Source organism: Cajanus cajan, chromosome 9 (assembly GCF_000230855.2).
Source record: "Cajanus cajan strain Asha chromosome 9, NIPB_CcT2T_4, whole genome shotgun sequence".
NCBI lineage: Eukaryota > Viridiplantae > Streptophyta > Magnoliopsida > Fabales > Fabaceae > Cajanus > Cajanus cajan.
The window spans coordinates 47,900,412-47,913,040 of record NC_138525.1 but is presented as its reverse complement, the minus strand read 5'-3'; the positions used below and the strand labels follow the sequence as shown (position 1 = coordinate 47,913,040).

Genomic DNA, 12,629 nt, shown 5'->3' with positions numbered 1-12,629 from the left:
GGTAAACCTCTACACTAACAGTGACGCTATATTGTGTAGGGTTTTTCCGACCTCGCTCAAGGGACCCGCGCTCCATTGGTACACCCAACTACCAGCCGAATCCATCGACAGCTTTGGCACCCTGGTGCAGCGATTCATGGCACAATACGCCACTAGTCGACCTCACCACACAACCTCGACCGCCTTGGCCAATCTCAGGCAGAACGACGATGAACCTCTGTGAGCTTTCATGGAACGCTTCTCCAACATCTCGGTTCGAATCCGAAATCTCAACCTGGAGGTCACCCTGCACGCCATGCTCATGGCACTGAAACCCGGATCATTCGTCGACAGTCTATGTCGTGATGCCCCCCGCGACATGGACGAACTGCGTGCCCGCGCCGCCGGCTACATTCAGATGGCCTTCCGCGACCAAGTTCGCGGGAAGGGCCCTGCGAAACCGGAACAGGGTCACAAAGATAAGGTAAAAGTCAATAATGACAGCCAATTCAAGAAGTCGGCCAGGGCAAACAGAGGCGGGAGGTATGACTTCTACACTCCCCTGAACGCCCCAAGAGTCCACATTCTGGAGGAAGCCAGTAACAGTAACCTACTAGCCCTCCCACCACCCGGCCACACTCCCAACAGCGCCGATAAGTCCAAGCACTGCCGGTGCCACAAGAACTATGGCCACACCACGGATGACTGCCGCACGCTCCGGGATCGCATCGAAGAACTCATCCAGGCAGGCCACCTCGGCCAGTACGTCCAGCGACAGCAAGGTTCCCGAGGAGGCTTTGGAGGCCGGGGACGCGGGAGAGGCCGCGGGTCAGGAACTCGCACAGACTTATCCACAGGGTCCCATCAAAATGCCAATGGCGCAGTACAGGCTGAAATAGGTCAGGAGACAGAATCAGCCCCCTTGCGGGGAATAATCAACACAATCGCAGACGGCTTCGCTAGAGGAGGCGCCAGCAGCTCGGCCCGGAAAAGACACCTTCGAAGTATCAACTGCTTCCACTCCACCGCCTCGATCTCGCACAAGAGCTCGCCACCGATCTCTTTTTCCGATGAGGACTATGCAGGAATCAGTCCTAACCAAGATGATCCCATGGTCATCGTGGTAGAGATCGCCAACTGGGAAGTACAAAAGACGCTCATCGACCAAGGGAGTTCGGTCGACGTCCTGTACTGGCCAACGTTCCTCAGGCTAGACGTCCCCCATTCTCTCATCCAACCACACACAGAGCCCCTAGTTGGCTTTGCCGGCGAACGGGTTCACACCCGCGGATACGTGGATCTGCTGACAACCTTCGGAACACCTCCGGATGCAAGGAGGGTCATGGTTCGATACCTCGTCGTGGAGGCCAACACCTCCTACAACATCATCATCGGGAGGCCGACCCTAAACCACCTCGGTGCGGTGGTATCCACTCCGCACCTCACCATGAAATTCCCAGGGAATGACGGTAAGATTATCTCCGTCAGAGCAAACCAAAAGACAGCTCGGCAATGCTACGCCGAGAGCCTGAGGATCTCCTCGTCCGGTAAGGAAAGCAAGGGGAATCCCCCCACCGCGCCCCATTAGATTCTGTTCCCCCTCTATGTATAAACGAAACCGTGCACTCTTTTCCCGCCTTAGTCCCAAACTGAGAGGGTTTTTAACGAGGCACACAAAATTAATTAATAATATTCTCCATTTTGCTCAACCCATCTTCTTACTTATTACTTTCTTACCTATGGTAAAAATCGAAATTGAACCACCCTTCTTCACGTAAACCCGAGGTCGAATACGAACCCCGACATTCTCGTTAAAGGTCGAGAACGAACCTTCATCAAATCTTTCACGTACACCCGAGGTCGAATACGAACCCCGGTATTCTCATTCGAGGTCGAATACGAACCCCGACATTCTCGTTAAAGGTCGAGTACGAACCTTCATCAAATCTTTCACGTACACCCGAGGTCGAATACGAACCTCGGTATTCTCATTCGAGGTCGAATACGAACCCCGACATTCTCGTTACAGGTCGAGTACGAACCTTCATCAAATCTTTCACGTAAAACCGAGGTCGAATACGAACCCCGGTATTCTCATTCGAGGTCGAATACGAACCCCGGCATTCTCGTTAGAAGTCGAATACGAACCTTGATCAAATCCTTCACGTAAACCCGAGGTCGAATACGAACCCCGGTATTCTCATTCGAGGTCGAATACGAACCCCGACATTCTCGTTACAGGTCGAGTACGAACCTTCATCAAATCTTTCACGTAAACCCGAGGTCGAATACGAACCCCGGTATTCTCATTCGAGGTCGAATACGAACCCTGGCATTCTCGTTAGAAGTCGAATACGAACCTTGATCAAATCCTTCACGTAAACCCGAGGTCAAATCAAACATGTAAAACCGAGGTCAAGCATGAACCTCAATATTCTTAGCTAAGGTCGAGTCCGAACCATAACCAAATCAACTTGCTTGAGAGCCCGAGGCTGAGGTCGACAACGAACCTCGACGCCTTCGTAAAAAGTCGAGTCCACACCTTCATTCATCTGAGTCTAAGGCCGAGCATGAACCTCAATATCCCCACCTAAAGGTCGAATTCGAACCTTCACTATATCGCTCACCTCACACCGAGGTCGAAGCACAAACCTCAAGCATGTAAATCCGAGCTCGGGTACGAACCTTAAGTATGTAACTCCAAGGTCAAGTATGAACCCCAATATTCTCACCTAAGGTCGAGTTCGAACCATAGCTGAATCGTCTACTCAAATCCAAGCCCAAATTGCGATACGCCCCATTTCCAAGTCGAGCACAAACCAAAACCGAGGTCGCGCACGGACCTCGGAACCTTCATGAACGGTCAAGACCATTTACGCAAATACAAGGTCGAATGCGAACCTCAGGCAAGTAAAGCTGAGAACGAGTGCGAACCCTGACGATCACGTCAAAAGTCGAATACGAACCTTAATGAAGTCACCTCACTCATATTCGAAAATGAATACAAGCCATAAGTGCACTTAAAGCAAAGAATAGAGCCATCACCAACCCGCTTCACTTAAAGCCGAGGTCAATCTCAAACCTCGACCCAGTCAACACAAGGCAAAGACACCACCATGCACGAAAAACACACAACAGACGCCAAGCGAAGGCCTAAAAGCAGACAAACAATAAAAACCTAAGACAGGTCCAGAGCACACCAGGTGCATCGGACATAAGCCTTAGAACACACAAGTGTCGAAAAATCAAACACAGCCGCGAAGGAAGAAAAAACACATATATACATAAATTCACAACTAGTTCAATACATGAATCCAAGAAAAGGAAACAAAAATTACAAAGGCAGCCTAGGCAGAGGCACTTTCACTAGAACTGTCGTTGACATCGTCCTCCTGAACCAGCCTCCCAAAGCGGACCACCTTCTCCACATGCGTGGAGGAGAAGTCGAACCCAGGAGCAAGAAGTCGTGCCTGACGAGCAGCCTTCTGAAAGCCCCTCTTATGCTCCGCCACGACGGAGCGCTCCACCTCGGCGAGCCTCCCCTCCACGATCGCCTTCCCCGCCGCCAGCTCCGCGAGCTCTACCCTCAGGGTGGCGATCTCATCCTCCCGGCCGCCCAGAACGACCTCACTGCGGAGACGCTCCTCAGCCGCCGCCGCCAACTCTCCTTTGAGAGAGGTTACAACATCCTCCAGGGCCCGCACCTGGTCACGGGAAGACGTCACCTCATCCTCCAGAGAGCGCGCGCACACCCGGGAGAAGGCGGCGAGCTCCCGCAGCTCCCCCACCTGAGAAACATAAGTCTCATTAGATCGCAACGCAATCTCAAGAGACTTCTGCACCCGTGAAAGGTCGCCACGCGCAGTCTGGAGCTCGGCCTCCTGCCGCTTCGCCTCATCGAGGGCCGCGCTCAGAGCTTTGTTGTCCTCCCTCAGAATCTTGTTCGCCTCCTTCCACGGTTGAAGGCGGCCCCTCATCTTAGCCAGCTCCTCTTGCTGCTTGGCCAGATCTTCCCACTGCTGGCCCCACTTAGGCTTCTAGTGGCTCACTATGCCCATCACCCTCTGCAGCATGACCTGGACAACATCAAAGCTGTCCTCGAGACCGACCCTGTCAATCAATCCCCGGTCCTCGAAGCTCAGCGAACCCTGAGGGAAGAACCCCTCCGCAGTCACCCCCCGCGCTCGACAATGAATCCATGTCGGCGGAGGTGCTCACGTGATCCAGCCGCACCTTATCTATACCCTTCCCAAAGCGATCGGATAGGTATCGAGTCCGGGCAGGCTCCTCCGACGAACCCGCCTGCGGCGCCGAATCCGCGGCAGAGGTCGGCGCTCCCTGCTCAGCACCTAAAGAGTCCACTTTAGGGACCTCCGGCCCCGCCTGCAAAAACCAGTCCCACGTCAAAAATAAACAAGGTGACGTACGAGAAACCACGGAAACAAGAAGACCAAACACCACCCACCTCAGCAGCCTGGGCAACCAGCCCAGCAACCTGCACCTCGGGCTCAGCGACATTCCCCGCCTGCACTTCAGGCTCAGCGGCATTTCCCGCCTGCACCTCAAGCTCAGCGGCATTTCCTGCCTGCAAAAAAACCACCCAGATCGGACAGCCGGACAACATAACAAAAGGCAAAGGGAAAGTCCGAGAAAGACGATACTCACCACCTTGGCAGCTCGGACAGCCTGCCCGGTAGTCCGGGCCTCCACCTCGGCAACGCCAGCCCCGCCCTACAAGGGGACCCATCCCGCCTCAGCAAGCTAAAACGAAGCTAACACGGAAAACGCAAGCAGAAAAAAATAAAATAGAATACTTACCTCGGCGTCCCGCGCAGTGGGCCCAACACTCTGCGCCGCCTCCCCCATAACCACTGGAGAAGCCTCCTTGGCCGGAGGACTCTCGGTGAGATCCACTACGTCCACAACCCTGGAGGTTAGCTCCTCGGCATTGCGAGGGGCGGAGGTCCCCCCAACCTCCTTCTCCCCCCTTTTCCTCTTCCGGTGTATCTTCAGGGGGGTGACATCCTCCTCTGGAGGCTCGGGAACCTTGAGCTCAGTAACATTGTAGCGGTGCTTAAGCTGACGCCACAAGTTTCTCAACATAATGCCTGCACAGAAGAAACAGAAGCACATCAATAAGAGGCAACCACACAAGCCCTAATAACCTACCAAAACGCGCAATACTCACTCTCAAGGCCCCTCTCCCTGTAAGGCGAATTTGCAAGCGACAAAACGAGCTTGCAATTCAACGGACGAGGAAGCGCGACAAGATTTTTAACGGCGGCCGCCTCCGCGGCCGTCACCTTCAGATCCCTCAAACCGTGAAACCTAGACGGTTTGGGACACCAATAGAACGGAAACCTCGGCAAACCGCCGAAGTAGAACACCTCATCTTCCAAAGGGTCAACACCCACAAGGACGACCCGAAAAAACTCCTGCTTGAAATTTTTATACGATTGGGAGTAGGGAGTAAACAAACCCCCATCCCTACTCCCACTCAAAGACAAAATACCGTAAGGCGGAGCGCCTATCTTCAACTGATAAAAATGAAGAAAGACGCGAAGAGACACCTCTATACCCAGAACTGTACACAGGACCTGAAAAGCCCTCAAAAAACCCCAACTATTGGGATGCAACTGGCAAGGAGCCGAGTTGATAAAATTCAAAAAATCACACTCAAACTGAGTGAAGGGATGACAGACACCCAAATCCTTGAAAAAGCATTGATACACATAGAAATGGGGGGGATCAGTAGACCTCCCCATGTACACACCCTCATCGGCCTGACAGGGTTCAAGCCGAATCATATGGGAGATGGAAGAATCGCAAACCCTATGCATCCTCCGAAGCGCATTTACTTCCAGGAAAGAGCGAAAAATGCTCTGAACCTCAGCCACCTCGCGTTTAACCCAGTCATAACCTGGAACGCCCGGCTCCGGGCCCCTAGGCAGCGGCGGGTCTTTCTTCTCAACAGTGACCCTTCCGGCGGCCACCGCCTTGCCACGCGCCTTACCCCCGGCAGGTGCAGAAGATCCGACACCACTTCCACCAGCCATTAAAAAGAAAAAAGAGAGAGGAACTCCCAGAAAGAATCCGAGAAAAGGAGAGAAGAAACAAATAAAAAGGAAGTACCTGGTACTCCTCCTCAGAAAATAACCCTAACAAGAAAGGGGTTACCGGAAACGACGACGGAAGCACGAAGGAGAAGGGAGATGAAAGGAAGCAAGGAAGCAAGAAACACTCGCGTACTCGAGAAGTCAGAAGGAAGGCAAAGAGTAAAGACGAAGAGGCGCGAGTAAAAGAAAAGAAAAAGCTTTCCCCCAAAATTCAAAACCGACGCGACACGTGTCGACCCAGGAGCACGCCTGACGACACATTTATTGCAAAATTATCATTGCATAACCGCCACTTCTCTTAACGCGTCACTCGAACGTCTTCGGGAAACGAACAGTTGTGACACATGGCAGACCTTCAGATAGCGTACATGAAAAGCCACCCCCCTCCAACGAGCCCGGTCTTAACTCCTCGACCTACGGCCTTCAGAGCTCGGGGGGCTAGTGTACTATCCGTACTTCGCACCCGGGCTCCGAGCCCGGATTAGCAATACAAGAGGGCGGCCTCGGGCACGTGTTGCGCGACGTCAACCCGGTATTTGGGCGAATCACACCTGATTCCGAGGATCTCGCCCCAGGTCAGATCCACCCTTCAGCTATATCATATTATATCACGTTACATTATATCATGATATATCTTATCTCAAGCCCAAAGCCCAAGGAAAACCTAGATCACCTCAAGGTACGTGCATTATATATATGAGACCATTATTCAGGCAAACCCTAACTTTGGCATCGGAGTCTCTTTTGCAGGTACCTCCCCCATCTTGGAGCACCAATACATCAGACAAAGGAGGCTCACCGATCTTACTGGACGGGTCACCTCTACGACCAAATTCCGGTAAGAACACCATATATTAACAATTAACCATTATTTAATATTTGTTTATATGGTTTTTATTTAATGAAAATAAAAAAATTAAAATGAATTTGTATAAACATGACTTAAGAATGTTTTTAATAAAGAAATTAATAATATGAAAGTATTTTATATTGTTATTTAATTATAAATTATTACATAATTAAAAGTTTTAGCTCTTAGAGCACCTCCAACGGAGGGTGCTTACTATGTTGCTTAAGAACAAGCAACGTTGCTTATAAAAACTTTCCATTGGAGTGGATCTAGGTGGCAACCTGGTTGCTTAATTTTTTTTTTCAGTTGCTTGTCCAAGGAACGGTGCTTAGCACTGACAAATTTGAAAAAGAGAAATGTGATTGGCTGATAGGAATCCAAGTGGAATATGAAAAGGGTTTTGAAAATAAATAAAATAAATAAAACCTCCATCTTCAGGTTCTTCCTACATTGGGCATGTGCGAAGGCTGCTGGACGTTGGAGGAAGGGTTGTCGACGCCGGCAACCGGTCGCCGGTCGCGCGTCGCCGGCGGCGCGTCTCCGGCCGTGCTTAGCCGTCCAGGCCATGGAGCAACCCCCCTAACCCGCGCGACTCCACCGTCATGAGTACCTCCGCGCGCGCAACTCCGTTGAACCAGACCTCACCGGTGCGGAACCGCCTGACCAGCCCGATGAGACCCCCAGTCCGCGCGCACCTCTGCTCGACTAACCCCCTCCGCGCACGCGACCTCCGACGACAGAACCCACCAGTCCGCGCGGGACCTCCGAATGACAGAACCTTCCAGCGCGTAGCTCCGCACGAGAGACCCCTCCGCGCGCGCCTCTCCGCACGACAGAACCCTCCGCGCGTGCGGCTTCGCACGACTAACCCCTCCGTGCGCGCGCCTCATCGCACGACTAACCCCCGGTGAAAGCTTGAGTGAAGAGAAAGAGAAAGTGAAAGGAAAAAGAAAGAGAAATGTGAAGAGAAAGAGGGACGTAAATTAAAAAAAAAAAAGACAAGAGACGTTGGTATTTTTTTTTTTTTGTATTTTTTTTATTATTATAATTTTTTATATTTCTTTTTATTATTGTAATTTTTTATAGTTTTTTATTATGTAATATTTTTTTATTATTGAAATTAAATATTATTATAATTTTTGTTTTGTTAGTTATTTATATTTATATATTATTTATAATAATTAATTTTATAAAAATTTATTATAAAATATAGTATGAGATGTCAAAAAGTGTAGTATGAGTTGTAAAAAAATAGGAGTTTTTATAAGCAATTTCTATTGAAATAAAAATTATAAAAATATAGTATGAATTGCTTATAAGTGACGTGATACAGTGGGACCCATTTAAAGTGGTGGGGAGTTGGTCGGAGATACTCTTAGAAGTTAGAACAGATTGGACAATAAGATGATGTGAAAAGAAAACAGGTAGCTCTTTCACTCTAGGGAACTAGGTCTAGGACCAGTGCACCACGATTTGGCACGTGAAGTCGTCAACCATTTACTCTGCAAATGGTCCTGACACGTGTTGCTATAAGATACAACCATATATATCTTTGAATTGGACCACAAATTGGCACGTGAAGTGAAGTTGTTAGGCACTGACACGTGGTGTTACATGGATACGCATCAGAGTAGCTTCATGGATCACATTTAATATCTTGGGACAAATCATATTTCCCTTTCCTTTACCAACATAATCTAATTATATAAACAAAACTAAAATAGTCGATTAAAAATATTATAATAATTCTAGAAATATGGCAAAATATCCAGAACATTGTGTTAGTTTTTTAGTTTTTCTTTTCTTTTTTTATGAACTTATTTTAGTATTGTTTATATGTGAAATATGAAGATCAGCTCGAGTGATATTCTAGAAGAATAGTGGCCAAATGGGTTTTACTAGTAAAAATTTTATTGTCCAAGTGACCTAAAGATTGAGTAGTAGAAAATCATATGAGAGTATGAAAAAAGTATATATATATATATATATATATATATATATATGAATGACTAAACAGATACAATAAATATGAGATTAATTAATATTAAATTTTATCAAAATATAATGATAGGATAAAAGAAAAGTAAAACATGAAGAAAGATTGATTAATATTAACTATATTTTAAGGATCAATTAATGGGTTTTATCATTGATGAGATTAATAATTTATTACAATAAACAAGATTTTGAGCTTAACTTTTTATTCTTTGCACACACCAAAAACTTTGGCCAAGTAATAAAATGAACAAAGGATAAAAATGATTTGCAGATTGGGCTCAAGGCCGAAGAAATAGTAAAAAAAAATTCATGATATATATACTTCCTTTTTTTTATAAGTACACATCTTTTTAAAAAAAAATTAAAATTTTAAAATATTTTTAATTTTTTAATTTTTAATTTTTAATTTTTTAATTTTATATTAACAACATTTAATTTAGTAAAAAAAATTCATACATCTTTCTTCCTTTTTTTAATTTTTACATGCACCTCCTTACCTTTCCTTCACCCCACCTATTTTGGTAGCATGTAAAAATTAAAAGAAAAAAAAGTGTGTGAAAAAAACAGAAAAAAATAACAAATTGAAAGTTAAAGGTGTAAAATTATAAAATTTATAAATAAAAAAAAACTATAATATTTTATAATTTAAAAAAAAGTGTAAAGAAGGTGTACTTATAAAAAAAAAATGAGATGTACATATCATGAGCCTAAAAAAACACAAAAGGGGTAAGTAAAACACAAGTGGAGCAGTACAAATGGAGCAGCAAAACAAATTGGGCCGAGTCCTTCATTGTTAAATTAAAAGAGATCTTGTGAATTAATAATGAAAAACCAATTGGGCTACATAGCAACATTACTTTCGTGCTTGCATAAACAATTTCTAATGAAAAAAAACATTATTAAAAAAGTGTTATTTTCCTGTAATTTTTTTTATAAAGAAATATTTGTAGATTTTTTTTATGAGTTTTCTTGCAATAATAATTTTACAATTTTTTTTTGTAAATTTATTAGTGAAAAATAATTTACAAAAATTTCTTACAAATTTTTTTATGAAAAATAATCTATAATTTTTTTTTTGTAAATTTTGCTACAATTTTAATAATTATAGAAATTTTTTTCCATGATAAAATTTTGCAGAAAATGTTATAAGAATTTTATCTTATTTCTTGCGAATTCTCGCAGATAACTTTTCTTGCAGATTTTCCTATCAATTTTAATCCGCAGGAAAAATAAAAAAAACTATATACATAAATTTATAAGTTTAAGAATTAAAAGATTTTTCTCAAGTCTCACACCAATTAGAAATAAAACAATTAAAGAGTATATAAGTTGGGGCAACATCCACCTTACAAGTTGATTTTGTATGGTTGAGTATTAGACTTATAATTTACAATGCGTTTAAAAGGTTATCTATCAGATGTTAGAGACATGGAAGCAAATTTCTTAATGCTTCATATGGCTTCATTGTAAGCATTTAAAAATTAAAAAATTATTAATAGAAATTATACAAAAATTACCTTCAAATAGTAATTTCTTTGATTTTTTTTCGTAAGAAATTTTCCTTTAGAATTGTTTGCAAAAAAATTTGTAGGAAATTTCACATGAAACTTTCTTGCAAATTTTTCGTAGGAAACTTTCCTGTGAATTTTTTTTTGCAGAATTTTTTTTTTACGAATTTTAAAATTTGCAAAAACATATTATCCACGAAGGTAATACCTAAAGATAAAATTTTGTAGAAAAATTTAAAATTTTTTATGCAAAATACACATAAAAATCGTATATAATAAGAGAAATTCTAATAGTGAAACTATCATAAGCTCAGTTTTTGTGATTCGAAGTGGTAGTATATATCCTAGTTCCAGGCTTTTATTTATTTATTTGGCTTTATAATTTACTTTGTATTTTTAACAACAATGAACTAATATTTATGAATTCGAGGTGCTTGGTGTGTTCATTGAAATTCAGGGTTGGATGCAATATCAAAAGCACTTTGGCTGTCATAGGAAACTGCATGTTGATTATAACATTGCACAACCAATATGTTATGAAAAAAGTTTCAATATGATTGGAATATCCCTTTTTGATGATTGACACCTGACACTTTTTGTAACCTTAAAGACTCAACACTCAAATGACATAAGCCCTGAAACATTGCCTGATATATTATCCAAGATCGACTCCTAGAAACTGACCAGTTAACACTTTACGTGCCTAAACATGCGTTACGTATTAAATATCCTAATAAATTTCAAACAAATTTTCATGTTTTATGTCACATTTTACGCCTATAAACGTTATCATCTTTAGGTATTTTCACGTTCTATACTTGCTGTTACTTTATTGAAATTCTTGGTGACTTAGGCGTTGTAGTTTTTACAGGTGACCACCATTGTCTTCCTTGATCAACTTGTATTGCATCATAGAAGTCTTGTCTTCTAGTTCATTTATGGTTCTATTTGTATGGAAATCATTAAGTATAAATTGGAGTCATTGAAGTTCACCAGTTGTATAAGCCATTGCCCTACATGTGGCACATTAATTTGGCTTTAGAAGATGATTGAGCAAATGCGATTTTTTTCTTAGAATGCCAACAAATTAGTGAGTCTCCATGAAAAACTAGTAATCGCACTTATGGGGTGTCTAAAGTCAAGACATCCAACCCAATGTATCATTTCATATAGTGAAAGATTTTGAGCTTACTTGTAATGAAAGGTTATAGGAGAACCAAGAAATTGCCTTAATTGTTATACTACGTGTGAAATATCAAAGCGTGTAGTAAGTAGGATGAAATATAAACATGTATTCTCGGATATAATCTGCTATAGATTATATAAATAGATGATTAAATAGGTGATTACTTAATTAATAATAGTGCAAGGACAGTAGTAAAGTATTTGCACTCACAAATATTCACACTTTAAAAATATATATTAAAAATATCTTTAATCATGTATAAAATAGTTTTGATTTAATTTATTTTTATTATAAACATATATATCAAAGCAAGTAGTGAACTCATTGAGTAATTCTTCTTTCTCTCTCGGTCCTTCCATGGTTGGGCATGGCAAATAACTTTTCTAGTCCTTGGCCATGTCTAGCAAGTTTCTAGGCATATTCTGCAAGTTTAGTATTCATATTTCTCTAGATTTATATTTGTATTCACAATCTATAAATTAAAAATAAATAAATAAATAAAAACAACCACTACAAGAAATGTTACATATAGTGACATACAAAAAGTGTCACTATAGGTATAATATATGTAGGTATATGTCTATTTGACATATAGTTACCCACAATTTTAGTGTTGATTTTGAATGAGATTTAACAATATATTTTGTGTGTCACTATAGCCTATACCCACATTTTTTAATAATATACCAACATATATTGTAGTTATTGTGTAGGTAAAAGTAATTTTTAGTGACATATATAGTGTCACTATAGGGTATGTGTCATTATATGACAATTTTGTTGTAGTGAACATTGGAAGTATTTGACAAAGAAAATAGTTCCATACATTAATATTTAGTCCACGTCACAACTATTAAATTCACTTTTACAAACTATTATGGAAAAAAATAAATAAACAAACAATTGCATGCATTACTTAAATCTGAACATATTAATTGATGATGCATTGCATCCTTAATTGCTAGAGCCTTCACTAAGTAACTATCTGATGT

The 12,629-nt window shown here is 42.4% G+C and overlaps 1 protein-coding gene across 1 annotated transcript; it reads left to right on the top strand.

Moving 5' to 3' along the window:
• The first annotated feature begins 229 nt into the window (after nucleotides 1–229).
• On the top strand, nucleotides 230–1,567 carry LOC109817928 (uncharacterized). Its single transcript, XM_083064353.1, has 2 exons — nucleotides 230–1,167; nucleotides 1,468–1,567. The coding sequence occupies exons 1-2, from the start codon at nucleotides 230–232 to the stop codon at nucleotides 1,565–1,567; spliced, it is 1,038 nt and encodes a 345-aa protein (XP_082920479.1).
• Nucleotides 1,568–12,629: the final 11,062 nt, after the last annotated feature.